Source organism: Perca fluviatilis, chromosome 15, assembly GCF_010015445.1.
Source record: "Perca fluviatilis chromosome 15, GENO_Pfluv_1.0, whole genome shotgun sequence".
Classification (NCBI taxonomy): domain Eukaryota; kingdom Metazoa; phylum Chordata; class Actinopteri; order Perciformes; family Percidae; genus Perca; species Perca fluviatilis.
Window position 1 is genome coordinate 24,490,134 of NC_053126.1, and position 16,617 is coordinate 24,506,750.

The 16,617-nt window shown below is 41.8% G+C and overlaps 1 protein-coding gene across 2 annotated transcripts in view; it reads right to left on the bottom strand.

Moving 5' to 3' along the window:
• LOC120574739 (myosin-11-like) overlaps window positions 1–16,617 on the bottom strand; it is a 45,583-nt gene that overhangs the window by 19,170 nt on the left and 9,796 nt on the right. The window contains exons 2-19 of one of the 2 annotated variants that reach the window (XM_039825159.1): window positions 14,982–15,128; window positions 13,787–13,814; window positions 12,846–12,945; window positions 11,725–11,754; window positions 10,917–11,009; window positions 10,762–10,825; window positions 10,511–10,609; window positions 8,946–9,089; window positions 8,389–8,484; window positions 8,173–8,291; window positions 7,498–7,650; window positions 7,230–7,403; window positions 6,476–6,649; window positions 5,862–5,976; window positions 5,582–5,769; window positions 4,868–4,989; window positions 3,605–3,674; window positions 3,200–3,360 (exon numbers count right to left, since the gene is read on the bottom strand). In XM_039825159.1, the coding sequence (XP_039681093.1) occupies window positions 3,200–3,360; window positions 3,605–3,674; window positions 4,868–4,989; window positions 5,582–5,769; window positions 5,862–5,976; window positions 6,476–6,649; window positions 7,230–7,403; window positions 7,498–7,650; window positions 8,173–8,291; window positions 8,389–8,484; window positions 8,946–9,089; window positions 10,511–10,609; window positions 10,762–10,825; window positions 10,917–11,009; window positions 11,725–11,754; window positions 12,846–12,945; window positions 13,787–13,814; window positions 14,982–15,128 (2,077 nt within the window). Of the gene's footprint in view, window positions 1–3,199; window positions 3,361–3,604; window positions 3,675–4,867; window positions 4,990–5,581; window positions 5,770–5,861; window positions 5,977–6,475; window positions 6,650–7,229; window positions 7,404–7,497; window positions 7,651–8,172; window positions 8,292–8,388; window positions 8,485–8,945; window positions 9,090–10,510; window positions 10,610–10,761; window positions 10,826–10,916; window positions 11,010–11,724; window positions 11,758–12,845; window positions 12,946–13,786; window positions 13,815–14,981; window positions 15,129–16,617 lie in introns of both variants that reach the window. The other variant, XM_039825158.1, reaches the window with a different exon arrangement.

Consider the following 16,617-nt stretch of genomic DNA (forward strand, 5'->3'; position numbering starts at 1 on the left):
AGTACCCTGGATCTTGTTCTTTCGGTCATGACCCAGCCTTCATGACCATAGGTGATGGTAGGAACGAAAACTGACCGGTAGATTGAGAGCTTTGCCTTCTGGCTCAGCTCTCTTTTCGTCACAACGGTGCAATAAATTGAATGTAATACCGCACCCGCTGCGCCGATTCTCCGACCAATCTCCCGCTCCATTGTCCCCTCACTTGCGAACAAGACACCAAGGTACTTGAACTCCTTCACTTGGGGTAAGGACTCATTCCCATCTGGAGAAGGTACTCCATCGGTTTCCTGCTGAGAACCATGGCCTCCGATTTAGAGGTGCTGATCCTCATCCCAGCCGCTTCACACTTGGCTGCGAACCAATCCAGTGAGTGCTGAAGGTCACAGGCCGATGATGCCATCAGGACCACATCATCTGCAAAAAGCAGCAATGAGATCCCCAGTCCACCGAACTGCAACCCCTCTCCACCCCGACTACGCCTCGATATCCTGTCCATAAATACTACAAACAGGATTGGTGACAAAGCGCAGCCCTGGCGGAGGCCAACTCTCACCTGAAACGAGTCCGACTTACTGCCGAGAACCCGGACACAGCTCTCGCTTTGGTCGTACAGAGATTGGATGGCCCTGAGAAGGGACGCCCTCACCCCATACTCCCGCAGCACCTCCCACAGTATCTCCCGGGGGACCCGGTCATACGCCTTCTCCAGATCCACAAAACACATGTAGACCGGTTGGGCATACTCCCAGGCTCCCTCCAGGATCCTTGCGAGAGTAAAGATCTGGTTCGTTGTTCCACGACCAGGACGGAATCCGCATTGTTCCTCTTCAACCTGAGGTTCGACTATCGACCGAACCCTCCTTTCCAGCACCTTTGAGTAGACTTTACCGGGGAAGCTGAGAAGTGCGATACCCCTGTAATTGGCACACTACCTCTGGTCCCCCTTTTTGAAAAGGGGCACCACCACCCCGGTCTGCCACTCCTTAGGCACCGTCCCAGACTTCCACGCAATGTTGAAGAGGCGTGTCAACCAGGACAGCCCCTTCACACCCAGAGCTTCAAGCATTTCTGGACGGATCTCATCAATCCCCGGGGCTTTGCCACTGTGGAGTTGTTTAACTACCTCAGCAACTTCCACCTGGGAAATTGACGACAATCCCCCATCATCCTCCAGCTCTGCCTCTACCATAGAGGGCGTATTAGTCGGATTTAGGAGTTCCTCAAAGTGCTCCTTCCACCGCTCTATTACCTCCTCAGTTGAGGTCAACAGTGTCCCATCCTTACTGTACACAGCTTGGATGGTTCCCCGCTTCCCCCTCCTGAGGTGGCGAACGGTTTTCCAGAAGCACCTTGGTGCCGACCGAAAGTCCTTCTCCACGTCTTCTCCGAACTTCTCCCACACCCACTGCTTTGCCTCTTTCACGGCAGAAGCTGCAGCCCTTCGGGCCCTTCGGTACCTTGCAACTGCCTCTGGAGTCTTCTGGGATAACATATCCCGGAAAGACTCCTTCAGTCGGACGGCTTCCCTGACCACCGGTGCCCACCACGGTGTTCGTGGGTTACCGCCCCTTGAGGCACCTAAGACCCTAAGACCACAGCTCCTCGCCGCAGCTTCAGCAATGGAAACTTTGAACATTGTCCACTCGGGTTCAATGCCCCCAGCCTCCACAGGGATGCACGAAAAGCTCTGCCGGAGGTGTGAGTTGAAAGTCTGTCGGACAGGGGCCTCCTCCAGACGTTCCCAATTTACCCGCACTACCCGTTTGGGCTTACCAGGTCTGTCCGGAGTCTTACCCCACCCCCTGACCCAACTCACCACCAGATGGTGATCGGTTGACCGCTCCGCCCCTTTCTTCACCCGAGTGTCCAAAACATACGGCCTCAGATCAGATGAAACGATTATAAAATCGATCATTGACCTTTGACCTAGGGTGCTCTGGTACCAAGTACACTTATGAGCATCCCTATGTTTGAACATGGTGTTTGTTATAGACAATCCATGACTAGCACAGAAGTCCAACAACAAACAACCACTCTGGTTTAGATCAGGGAGGCCGTTCCTCCCAATCACGCCTCTCCATGCGTCTCCATCATTGCCCACGTGCGCATTTTTTGATTGTGTTTTGTATTAATAATCTGACTCTGCAATGTAACTAAAGTTGTCAAATAAATGTAGAGGAGTAAAAAGTAGTGATGCACCAAAATGAAAATTCTTGGCTGAAACCGAAAACCGAAAAAAGAGGAAACCAAGACCGAAAACCGAAACCGAAAAACACCGAAAGAAATTATGCCAATTATTAGTACCATTGCATTTATGGCTATGACTGTGTACTAACTTTACTAAAATCAAGGCATTGCAATTGTATAAATTAATATTAAAGTTTAATTAAAAAAATATCTAGCAGAAATATGGCTACAATCTGATAGTCACATTCAGTATATAGTAGCCTAAGAACAGAATAGCTTACCTATTGTTGTTGTTATTATTATTATTATTATTATTATTATTATTATTATTATTTGAGGCACTTTCTTGCAGGATTTCACTGAACATATCAGACGACGAGGGTGCATGCCCCTCATCTGGTGCAGAGAGACAAGTCTTTTTTTCTGCGCTCTGATCTCCTGCGTTGGGCGCCGCTCCGTCTCCGTCTCCACGCGGGTTCTCCGCATCCATCGCGGCCTGGATCATTTCTCGTGCGCCCTGCTTTATTTCCGTATCCAAGTAATGGTCTTTATAACGCGGATCAAGTACAGTCGCGATGAAGTGCAGAGGATCCGAATAGATCTCAGTGAAACGTGTGCTGACAGACTCTAAGAGCGTACTTTTCATTGTTTTCACTCCGTGGTCCGTCTCAACCTCTTTGCTTAGGAGACGCTTTGCAGGTGGAACGGATCGGGTACTGACACACGTGCAGGTCGCGGTTTCTGTTTGCGTCATCACAACATTTTCGGCCGAATTGTTTCGGTGATAAAAGTATTTCGGCCGAAAACCGAAAATGCCCTTTTTGGCCATTTTCGCCCGAACATTTTCGGTGGCCGAATATTCGGTGCATCCCTAGTAAAAAGTACAATATTTACCTCTGAGATGTAGTAGAGTAGAAGTATAAAGTAGCAGGAAATGGAAATACTCAAGTAAAGTACAAGTACCCTAAACTTGTACTTGCGTAGCAGCGTCCAGTCTAACTGTTTCTCTTACTTGCGGGCCAGGAAGCCTCTTGCTTGTGCCTGGAAGGCGATGATGACGACGGTCAGTTTGAGGTCTCTCTCCTCCTCCAGCTGGGCCAGGACTCCCGTCCTGAAGAACATCTTACTCTGACCGATACGATACAGGTTAGGATCCAGATCCAGGTGCTTCACCTGCAGGACAGCAGAGCAGAGCAGAGGAGTGTGCTTAAAGGACAGAAATCTCTGCTTTTTTTAACATCATTTTCAAGTAAATTCATATTCAAATGACATGTTCATTAAAGTTGTGGAAGCTGTTACTGTGGACAACGTCTCAACTTTTAGTATGCAGGTATTCTCAAAACAGAACAGACTGTATCAGCGGTATTATAATTTATATGTGTGCTAACACAAAACTGTCCAGTTCCATCTAGCTCACCATCAGACAGCACGCCTGCTTCCCATCCATGAAGCCCTTTGGGATGGCATTGGCAGCCAGGATCTCATATCTACAACCACAGAAAAAACACTTTGTTGTCACTGTACTTTAACAACTGGAGATGTATGCATATGATTAATTTAAGGCCAGGCATATGCACTGGTCAATTTTGAGATTTTGCTTCCATAACATGTCTTCTTACAGACTAGTGGAAAGAAAACAATCAGATACATATTTAGGTGTTTATTTACTACACTTTTTTAAATTTGTGTCTGTAGATTTCTCCTAAGAGTATTGTATGACAGAATGTGTAAATATGGGTTAATAGGTGTGGCAGCAATCGCATAGTACAGTATATATGATCCAAAGTATATAATTCTAAGGATTTGATTAGATAATGTGTCTGTAAATAGTGGTTTTCAATAAAAATAAATGGAATTTTACAAAACATATCTTTAAAGGCTGTTTTCTCAAAATGAGTTTTGTTCTCATACTCCAAAAATCTCCACTTCAGTAGCATGTAAAGGGCTTTGTTCATCTATACCATAGCCGGATTTATACAACATTGTATTACTAAAAACATGGAGAAAATTGATTTTTTTGTATGGCTGTTGACAGTATTTTCTGATTGATGGATTGATAAAAAGAGATATCCAAAATTACCTCTGTAAAAACCTTTGACTCTAATACTGTATGTCAACAAAATGGACCAAGAGTTTTGAACCTGGCTTTATCCAATGTTCAGATTTCTCCTCTGGAAATGTATGCAAATTAGCACATATTTAGATATGTGCATAAGATAATGCCTCATTTGCATATTTAAACATAACATTTCAGAAAACATAATTGGCTTGATGCAAGTAATCACCTGTTTCAGGGTGATATCCATTAGTTAACATGTGTACCCTATTCACCTGTAGTGTCTTGCCTTAAGGTTAAACAAAAAGCATGCAACTTGTCCCAGAAATGGGTGATGTAATGATTTCATTTCACACACTTGTGTTGGTCATTTTATTTTGAAAGTTTGCAGGTTTGTGTCTGCCCTCCAGTGGTCACAGTGAGGAACTGCAACACTACGTTAAAACGAAAGGCTAAAACACTGGTAATATCAGGTAAGTAAATTCACAAAGTTGGGGCTTATTACAGTGCAGTTCTTATGTTATTGATACAGATCCTGTCAACATCAGTACAAACAACAATTCATGTTGTTTACATTTAAAGAATAATAATCAGAATAAATGTGGTGTCAGACGGTTTCCTCACCTCTGTCTGAACTCCTGGAACACGATGCGGTTGGGGAATCCCTGCCTGCAGATTCTGATGCCCTCCAGCACGCCGTTACACCTGAGCTGCTCCAGCACCAGGTTGGAGTCCATCTTCCCAGCCTGCAGCACAGCAGCAGCACTCAGTGTCTTCGCTACACACTGCAGCTTCAGCTCAAATAAAATAATTTGTTCTGGATACATTCGGATACATACAGAGAAAGAACTAGGGCTGGGACGATGTGCTTTAGGACCGATTCTATTCTTTCACGATACACGGGGTGCCGATTAGATTTGTATTGCGATTTTTGTTTATTGCGATTCTAGAAGTGTGGCGATTCGAAAGTATTGAGTATTGCGATTTTCTTTTCCTTTAACAAAACAAAACTTGAATAATGCACTTCTAGAGACAATATATTATGACATTTCTCGTTTTCTAAAAAGAATGCACATTACGTCAGTCAGACATTTATTTCATCTGTAAAGAAATACGTAACATGGATTTACTGCAGTTTCTGCTTTCCGTCTGTTTTGCTGGAAACGGATAGGATGTAGTTGTCAGCGTTACCGTATAAACAGAAAATATTTAGGTAAATCATTGGTAAAATAAAAAATATAGATTCTAGGGAAAATAATACATTTTAAAAAATCATTGCAAAACAAATCACGATACACACAATTTTCCGTTTGTCCCACCCCTAGAAGGATGGCCTACCCTCTTCTCGTGGTTGGGGATGATGCAGCGGACAAAGTTGGGCTGCGTGTTGTGCAGCGTGGTCATCAGCTTGCCCAGAGACTCCTTGTACAGCTGACCCACTGTGCGAAACATGCCCTTCTTGGATTTCGGGGGCGCCGAACTCTCTGACATCTTGGTTATGGTCTCCAGACCCACCACTCGATCCGCTGACACAGGAGAGATGGATACTACATGTGATAACCATGACAACAGATTTGTGGTGAAATGAGGACTGGTTGCCCTGTCACGGAGGACTAACCGTCTTTCCACAGGTCCTGGATGAAGTTGCTGGAGGAGTTGTTGAGCAGAGCGGTCACGTTGTCGTTCAGAGGATCCATGTTCTTAGTTAACCAGTTAGCTGCATTATAGTCCACCTAGAAATGGAAAAGCCAGTGTTGTGACCAAGTCATCTTTGCTCAAGTCCGAAATAAGTCTCAAGTAATTTGGTCCAAGTCTCAATCAAGTCTCCAGCTATTTTTTGGGGGTTAGTCAAGTCATCATGCCTCAAGTCAAGTCTTGAGTCATTAACTTACAAGTCCAGGTCGAGTCTCAAGTAATTTATTTTTTGTCAAGTCACAAGTTATGCAAACTGTGACTCGAGTCCAAGTCACCAGGTCTCAAGTCCACATCTCTGGATGGAAGTCATGTGTGTTGATGGTGATCATGATCTTTATTGTTCTGACTGGTAAAGGTCCCATGGCATGAAAATGTCACTTTATGTATATTATATAAATTTAACATCCTAAGGAAAGCTCATTGTGGGAATGGCTCTAGTGGCTGTAATTCTGGCCTAATCATTTAAACTAAACTAACTGATGCTACAGTTCTCAGGATTATCACTGTCTCGGTCCTGAAGCCTTGGGTGATCCTCACCTTACCAGCGTAGTGCAGAACAGTGAACATCAGTTTATCTTTGTGTTGTTTGGGTTTGGAGAATTTAACGTGACCGGTGTGGGTGTTCAGCAGTTTCTCCACGAAGGAGACGTCGGTGGCTTTGGGGAACCAGCACTCCTCGTCCAGCAGGGCCAGGATGCCAGGAGGGTTGTTCTGCAGGACAGTGACGGACACAGAGGCTCGGTTAAGACAACATCTTAAATCTAAATTATTTTCCATCGAGGTTAGGACATATGGCCACAGTTGGAATTGGATGGGGGACAGGTTTTAATTTACTCCTACTTACAAACAAAAGGTAGGACTTCACACAAATAAAATTAACTTCAAACATTTTGTGATTGCATAACTTTTCACAGAAAAACACCACTGAGTAAAATGTAAGGATGTTTTTTTGAAGAGTGAACAATGGGGTGGCAGTAGCTAAGTCCGTGGGGAGTTGGGTTGGGAACCGGAGGGTTGCTTGAGCGAGGCCTGTCCAGCAGTCGCAGCCCCCTCACTCTGACATCTCTCCGTTTGTGCATGTATAGGTCCTGAGCATGTGTGTGTGTGTGTGTTTCAGGCTTGTGGATCAATAAAGTATAAACTATTATGATTATTACTATTATGTTGGTTAAATCCTTTTTGTCTCTGCATGCAAGTTATTTGGACCTCTTGCACTCTCAGCATTGTGAAAGGTAAAACTATGTTTAATAATCACATCTATAAACCCGTTAATGTGTGCGTCAACACTGACCGGCCTCTCGATGAGCTCGATGCAGGGCTGCAGGTCCAGGCCGAAGTCGATGAAGCTCCACTGGATGCCCTCTCGCTTGTACTCCTCCTGCTCCAGGACGAACATGGTGTGGTTGAAGAGCTGCTGCAGACGCTCGTTGGTGTAGTTGATGCAGAGCTGCTCGAAGGAGTTGTCCTGAAGCGGAGAAACGTCACAACAGCGGTGATCAGAAAACCACACAAACAAAAACGAACACTCAAGTATTTAAAGGTTTTCAGTCAGCGTTCACCTCAAAGATCTCAAAGCCAGCGATGTCCAGGATGCCCAGGAAGGAGGACGACTGCCTCTTGCTCTTGTCCAACGTCTTGTTGACTCTGGCCAGGATCCATCGGAACAGGCGCTCGTACATGGCCTTAGCCAGAGCCTCCACTGCAAAATCAGCCTATAGGGGGATGGAGGCACAATTACTCAACTGCCCTACTTTCATTTCAGAGTCTCAGATACTTTGTATTTCTATTACCTGGACTACATTTCAGAGGGAACTAGAAGGGCACTCAGAGAGTGCAGACCTCCACCTAGGCATGCCCCATTTCATAATGGTAATACAGTGTGAATGTTCCCAATCTGCAACTAATTCTTATTCATTTTACGATTATTCCGACGCCACCTGAATGCAGCACAAACGCCCTATCTCGCGGTTTTAACAAAAGTGAAAAATAATTTGTGTATCCGCCCCATGATTTGGATCCTCTCCCAAATGTATTAGGTTCTTCCTTGCTCCATGCTGCACCCTTCCACTAAGTTTCATAAAAAACAGGCAATAATTTTTTTCTATAATCCTGCTGATAGAAAAAACAGACAAACAACAAAAACGGACAAGCCGAAAACATAACAACCTTGGCGGATGTAAATAATCCACAAGAGCCTATATTTTCTGTGCTGATGAGGTCTGGTTTGCGGTTACCTGCTGCTTGGTCTGTGCCTTCTGCACAACCTCCCGGCCCACTTTGATTCGAGGAGTGAGGATGGCTCGGATGAAGTCGGTGATATTGATGCCCTGCAGGTGACACACCTTCTGAGCAGCTGGGGTTGATGGGTAACAAGAGACGGAGAAGAAGAAGAGGTCAGACACATTTAAAGGTAGATTTGAAGTGCTGGTGTTGGTATTTGAATTGGTTACCGGTGTCGTCGGGCATGGTGGCCTGCTCGCTGTTCCTCTCCTTCTCAAATTTGATGTTGCCCAGCTGGAGCACAGTGGACACCACCTTCATCATCCCTGAGAAGACGACAATCAAGATGGTGCATACATTTGCAGCTAAAGTTTGTTGCCTGAACCAAATAATGAAATTACAAATATTTGCTTGTACAGAGATCCGTTTACATACTTCTATTTCCCAACATAATACAGCTTCACCGTGAACACCCAAACTACATTAAAGTTGGTGTAGCAAAAAGCAATTTCAGTAAGATGTGCTGGGCAGCGGCAAAGCTCTGCATGCCAGGTTTCATTTAAACGGTTGTGTATGTGTCCACGGAGAGAGGAATTGTGGATTCCTTATGAAATTAAGTTTTTGAGAACATTTAGACAGCCCCTCTTTGTCCCAGCATGAACAAAATACTAAACGTGGAAAGGTGTTCTAGTGATATTACTTTCCATACTCTTTCTCCAAAAAGGACACCGTCTTTGAGGTGAAAAATGATTTAGAAAAAGGTTGGATGGATGGTTGGAGTTTGTACCCATTCTCTCCTCCTCAGTGAAGCCCATGATCTCCATTGCCTCCAGAGTCTCAATGAACATCTCGTCATCCTCCTGACCGGAGATCTCCACGTGGCCGGCCACCAGGAAACGGTAGCAGCTGAAGTCCTCCAGCAGAAGCTCCTCTAAACGCACAAACATAAAAACACACACACACACACACACACACACACACACACACACACACACACACACACACACACACACACACACACACATAAAGTTTTGATCATACCTGAAGGATCATTTGTTTGGTAGCGGTCAAACCCACAGCAGGTGACATAAATATCAGTTTGATCTTTCATCTTCTTCACAGATGTATAGAGATCAATATCCTTTTCATTACGAAGACCTTTCAAATGGTTTTATGTTCTCAGCAATGTTTTTCCCTAGGTCAATATGTTTAATGTATGTTTCACTGGGTCAATATGTTGAAATCACCTGCAGCTTACAGCCTATTGATGTTATACCCCTTGAAACCTATGCCTTTAAATTTGCGGGCAATTTCCACAGTGGCTGAATGGAATTTAAACATTCAAACTGTAGGATCCTGAGAACATAGGAGTAGAAGAAGTCACGAAGTGAAGGGATCACCAAAGTTAGTACAATTCAGGGGAACATGAATGTCTGAACCAAATTTCATAGCAATCCATCTGATAGATGAAGATAGACACAGACATCCGGAAAGCATAAACAGAACATTTTTAGGACTATATCTGCACCAACACGGTTTCCCCTCATCTTCAGTCTTGATGCCAAGCTAGGCTGAACACATTCGAGACCTGTCTGTGCGCTAGAGATAAGAGGTATTAGAAAGGAATAGAAAATATTAATTTTTCTCCTTTTTGCAATGTTTCTATGTGCAAAATCTGCTATTAAAAAGCATACATTAAAAACACCATATCACATTCAGATTGAACACTTTAAAGTGTTAGTGCGTAACTTTTTGATATTAATGAACGTCTGTTACCGTCAAGCCGTTGCCAAATGAGTTGCTACAAAGCTAATTAAGACTATCAGCTCTACACAACTCCCTCTGTATTTCTCAGTATGGCTATGTTCAGAAGATTGTGTTGTCCGGCGACTTTCACGTGCAGAAAATCAAGTGAAGATAATTACCTCTTCTGAAGGCACGGTCACGGAAGGCTTGTATCATGTGGACGCGCCGACAGTTTTTTTGTCATTTCTCATGGGGGAAACGCGCACAATAGCTTTAAAATACATTTATATAAAAATACAATGCACAACAGAAGCTACATTAAAAGGAGCACCAGATACGCAATGGTCTGAATCAAGGTTAAATAAATAGACATAAAGTGTTGTGTGCTGAGGTAGCAAGCTGGCTTCAAAAAGTGGCTGTCCTTGCTTATTATTATTATTATTATTATTATTATTATTATTATTATTATTATTATTATTATTATTATTATTATTATTATTATCTTACCTGACTCTGGGTTAGCTCATTTTTAAGATATGTCACACTGACTCTTTAAGCCCATTAAACGTTACAGTAAGAGGAGTGTTTTGTATTGCGGCTGCTCACCCCTCAGCTTGTCTTTGGCTCCGGCCACCATGTAGTAGAAGATGTGAAAGGCTCTCTCAGTCATGCTCTGACGGATACAGCGAGACTTCTCCAGCAGGTCTGATCGGGTCACGAGAGGGTTAAGCTGATAACCAGGCCTGTTTTCTGGTAATATCTCAAGCAAAAATGGCAATCTTATTATCCCATTTATATTCACAATTTAACTAACAACTTTTATCTATAAAAAATAAAAAGAAAAAAAGAAAGGATACAGGTGTCAATATTGGCCCCGACAATATAACCGGTCACATCGAAGTTGAGCTTGATGAACTTTCCCTGTGGATAGAGAGGAAAACAGCTGCTACACGACACCTTAAACCACTCGGAGAACTACAAGCGTTGACTCACAAACTGATTAAAAACTTACAAATCGTGAGGAGTTGTCGTTCTTGATGGTTTTGGCATTTCCGAATGCCTCCAGGATGGGATTGGCCTGCAGCAGCTGCTTCTCTAGCTCCCCCTGCAGCCCATAACAAGTTACACATAGTGGTGGAGTGTAGATTTTGAGTGCAGGACTTTTACTTGTAACAGAGTATTTTCACGCTTTAGTATTACTTTTTTTACCTGCTGTAAGTAGGAGATCTGAGTACTTCCTATTTCACCCCCAGACTCCATTGACAAAAACAGTCATTTTACCTCGCAGAACACAGGAGTTGCTGGTCTATCGTTTGTGTTATTGTGTGACTTTGGTGTTTTAAAATGGCTAGTTCGGATTCACCAAAGTCACACAAAAATAAAAAAAACTAACTAACTGATCAAGGCAGCAGGAGACCAGCAACTCCCGTGTTCTGGGAGGTAAAATTACTGTTTTTGTCAATGGAGTCTAGTGGCTTTGAAGAGAGCATAGATGACAGCTTCAAGTCCCCGTCGTAAAGGGCTGTCTGACAGCAAGGTAAAGCGGTGAAAGTATTCTAAATATGCCATACACTTAAACGGATATAGATTTTTTTAGGTGGCTAAAATACATTTAGCTGCTGCCCCCTGCTGGTAATCCTACCTGCTTCTCCAAACTGGGGGGCGTGCCGACCGCCATCTACTGTAGCTAATACACTGACTATGGATAACACCTCATACAACCCCACTTCAAAAAAATCTTCTCCCTTAGATAGTAGTAAGTAGTAAAACTTCTACTACTTACATATTGTGTAAAAGTGCCTGTGAGATTTTATACTCACGTATGCCAGAGATCCTGCCTGCTGCGGCTGCTGCTGTAGGAAGAAACAGGAACTGGTAACAAACTCCACTTTTCTCATCTGCATTTAAAAAGCTGATACATTGAGCATTGCCCCAAAAAATTGCTGCTTGAAATGCAGCAGACCAGTAGGGCAAGAGATCAAGCATTAAAACTTGCCTAAACAAACCACAGATTGTTCTTCTTTGCTTGATTATATGCACCATCAGTGTTGTGGACGTATTGTGGCAAAGATATCAAGACTTGTAAGTACAGTAGTTCTCCATTGACGGCACATGTTTTACTGATGTTTTAGGCATTGTGCGAAAAATGAAAAGCCTGTGACATAACTAAACACAAGTGTATAGTAATATGTACAACACTGAGGCTCCACTTTTTCATTTGATAGTAGCCAAACTTTTAATGGGTACATTTAATAAAATGAGGGAATAGGATGTACGTAACATATTAGTTTTCTTTAAACAGTATGTCCACTGCGCATATACACTGTACAGCACATGTATGATATTTTAGTCCATTTTCTCATATTTCATATTGTATATCACTAATCTTTTGGCATTTTTTTTTTAACCAAGTGTAACCAAGTATTTAAATAAAACAGTTTTGACAATAATCTGAAAAGCTCCCTTGGTTTCTATTTTGAGACGGTCCCTAACTTCGGCTCATTACCGTCAAGTTGTTCAAGTGGCAACAAATAATACTGTCAAACTTTGAATGCCGTTTTTTCACAGCTGTAGTTACTGTTCAGATTAAGATTTTAGTGCATCAACAAAACATAAGATCATATTGTAAAATATGATTCAGTGAAATTGGCAAGTTGAAGTTACAACCAGTTACAACATTAAAATGCTGCATTCATCAAATAATCAAATAATATGCATCCAATAAAATAATACAATAGCATCATATATACAATATTATAACCACTCACGGTTCTACATAAGTACTTTTGGGAGCATTTTTTTACCTTGTGTTATTGATACTTTTTACTCCAAATCCGAAGAACGCGTCTTTGTAATTTGTTTTATTTAATTATTATTTGGCTGCTATGTAGATCCAGCTTCTCAATCTTGAAACATCGTTTCTAAAGACGTTTCTACTCACAGGGGTCGCGTCCTTCTTGCCCTTGTGCGAGGAGGCGACGACAGCCAGGTACTGAATCACCTTCTTGGTGTTTTCTGTCTTCCCCGCTCCAGACTCACCTCTGGGTGACGGAGGAGAGGCGATGGAGAGAGGGATGAAACACGGGAGGAGCAAAAGAGGAGAATAAGACAGAGTCATAATAGTTTAGTTTATTAGCTGCAATAGTTTAGTTTATTAGCACAAAAGAAGTCCTGAAAACAAAAATATATAACAACAAACAGCACAGATTGTACCGGAGAGGTAAAAAGATGGAGAGAAGAGAGTGAGACAGTGTTGAAAATGGAGACAGGATGACAAAGCTTTTATTTATTTTCAACTGAAGCTGATATTTTGTGACAATGTTCAATCCCTGATGGTAGATAAGGGCTGAAACAAATAATAATCGGAATAATTAATCAAGTGTTAAAGTTGTTTTTTGAAGATAAAAATAATATTCACCAGATCCAACATCGCAAATGTAAATATTTGCTGGGGATTTTGTCTTCTATAATAATAAACTGAATATTTTGGAGTTTTGAACTCTTGTCTGGACAAAAATCATTTTCAAGCTTTCAAGCATTTTACATGTGTTTGACGTTTTACCGACCAAAAAATTATTAAATTCATTGATAATGATTTTAACTGTTACTTGCAGCCTTATGTAAATGTGAACATAAATATATACACACAATTACATTGTGGGGACTCACCTCCCTTTTGGAGACAAAATCCAAGTCCCCACAACGTAAATAATTGATTAGATGATATATAATACAGCTAGATAGATGATTTTTTTATTTTAAGTCTCCAGGAAATGAATGTAAGTCAATGGAGTGTCCTATTAAGTGATGGAAATGTGTGTGTGTGTGCGCTCACATGAATGGTGCAGTGTGATGGAAATGGTTAAGTATGTTTTGACTCACGTGCAGAGAATAGACTGATCCTCACGGTCTGTGGAGAGAGAGAGAGAGAGAGAGAGAGAGAGACAGAGAGCGAAAGAGAGAAAGAGAGAGAAAGAGAGAGAAAGAGAGAGAGCGAGAGAGTGATGTTTAAAGGGGGAAATAATGTGAAATGTTGACTGAGCTGAACTCACTTGAAACCAAGCTGAACACACCAAACATGAACTCTGAAGGCGGTGCCGATTCACTCTGACATGAGAGCAAACAGCTCTGAAATCTCGTTTGGGGGGAGATTAGACTCCATCACTCATATCATCTAAAAATAGCAGGTGGATGCAGGGCTCCATCGCTGTAATCTCATCTCCCTGCTCCATGTATGGCCATTCTGGGGCTGAATGGAAAGTAAGGAGTTGGTCTGAGGTCACTGGTGGACCATCCGGAGACCAGACGGCATGCTCTGGGGCTGGTTAGGGCTGCTTGCTGCCACTATTCAACCTTTATTTTGTAACTTTTATTTGTGTCTTTTTATTATGTGTGTGTTTATGTGTGTTTATGTGTGTTTATGTGTGTGTGTGTGTGTGTGTGTGTGTGTGTGTGTGTGTGTGTCAACCATTACCTTAAAGGGATGGTTCAATTTTTTTAAGTGGGTTTGTATGAGGTATTATCCATAGTCCGTGTATTAGCTACAGTAGATGGGGGTCGGCACGCCCCCCAGTTTGGAGAAGCAGGCAGGAGTACCGACAAGGAAGCTATAAAAGCAATGTACTGCTGTGGCCGGGGGCAGCAGCTTAAAATTTTTTAGACAGTTGAAATAATTAATATCAGTTTAGGTATATACTATATTTGGAATATTTTCACCACTTTACTTTGCCGTCAGACAGCACTTTACAACGGGGAAGTGTAGCTGTTATAGCCATCTATGCACTCTTTGAATCCACCAGACTCTTTTGACAAAAACAGTTATTTTACCTCGCAGAACACTGGAGTTGCTGGTCTACCGCTGTCACACAATACACAAACTAACCAACTAACCTGTGACCCATATTACTGCTACTACTATACAGTTCTGGCGGGAAAATGGCATTTAAAAATGCTGATTTATAGCACAATATGCCTCCAAAACTTAATGTGTTAAAGCTCAGTGTGTTAAAATGCAACAGCGGTAAATTTGGTTTTTATATAATACTTTTTCATTCCACAACCACCCACACCCACACACCTTGCATCATGTTCCTGTAGGCGTTGTCTGTGATGGAGTAGATGTGAGGCGGCACCTCGTGGCGTTTCTTGCCCTTATACATCTCGATGATCTTCTCAGAGTAGATGGGCAGCATCTTGTAAGGGTTCACCACCACACAGAACAGACCTGAGTAAGTCTGTGGAAATGGGGGGCAGTCAGAGCAGCTTAGGACAGGACTTTACAGTGATCCTTCTGGTTTGTTGTTGTTAAACTTAACAGATTCCCGGATTTCTCCTGGAATACTGTCCTCTAAACTTGAGGAATCCCAGGAATAGTGGAACATTGAATGTGTAAGATATACAACATATGAGCCCTGCCCCTGTAATTGTAGGTTGTCTAGTTTCATATAGATATCCTCAGGACGTGTTCTCCTATACCATTATGTGAGATGCATCTTGTTTTTTTTTCTTTATCTTTAACTGTTCACCTTTAAATTAAACATCCAGGTGAAAGGAAAAGGTGTTTCAGTGGTTCGGTATTTGTTTGCTTTAATTGTGTTTAATTTACTAAGAACTTTTGTTCATGCAAGACTAGGTTAGTGGGTGTGGGCAGTAACTGACAAAGAAACATCCAAACCTCAAAACATACTTTCAGACATTTCAAATAAAGTCTGAAGAGACGTGAAATACATGTTAAGCTGTTCCTGTGGGTCAGAGACACAGACATTCATGTTTTCCAGTTTCCCAGGAATTCACAGTAGAGCTAAAACATTTCATCAATTAGTCCATTGCTCAGAAAATAGTAAGGCAACGTTTTTGACAAAAGATTTGGAAATAAATAAATTCACTACTACTACTACTACTACTACTACTACTACATTCACTGGTTCCAGCTTCCTAAAAGTTAATTTTTCTGCGTTACGTTACGTTAAAATAAACAGAATATTCTGGGGTTTGGGGCAATTTTAGGCTGTGGACATTTTTCAATATTTTCTGCCATTCAAATAATCAACAGATTATACAGATACTGATAATGAAAATAATTAATAATTTATACTAATACCTGCAATATCTGTAATAACCAGCAATGTAAAAAAAAACTGTACATTTCTGCTGCATTTAGTGACCATATCAATTTGCCCGTCTTGACTCTGTATCATCATCATCATCATCATACTATTAATACAAGTACTGGGCTGGGCAATACATCTATATATTATATATACTAGATATCATCTTAAATGTTGGATATCGTAATATCACACATATGATACAAGTGTTGTCTTTTCCTAGCTTTAAAGGCTGCATTACAGTAAAGTGATGCAATTTTCAGAACTTACCACTGTTCTAGTATTTGCCTTTACCCACTTAGTCAATATATCCATGCTACTGATGTTCATTTATCAAAAATCTCATTTTGTAAATATTTTGTGAAAGCATCAATAGTCAACCCTACAATATCGCCGCAGTATCGATATCCATGTATTTGGTCAAAAGTATCGTGAGATTTGATTTTCTCCCTATCGGCCAGCTCTACCTACATATATTTAAAACTTAACTCCATATTTACAGATACAACACAGGCTTTCACACTGACATACTGCACAACCTCTCAAACTGAAATATTATACATCACATTGTTTATTGAAATTTGTTGCATGAACCCAACAACACAA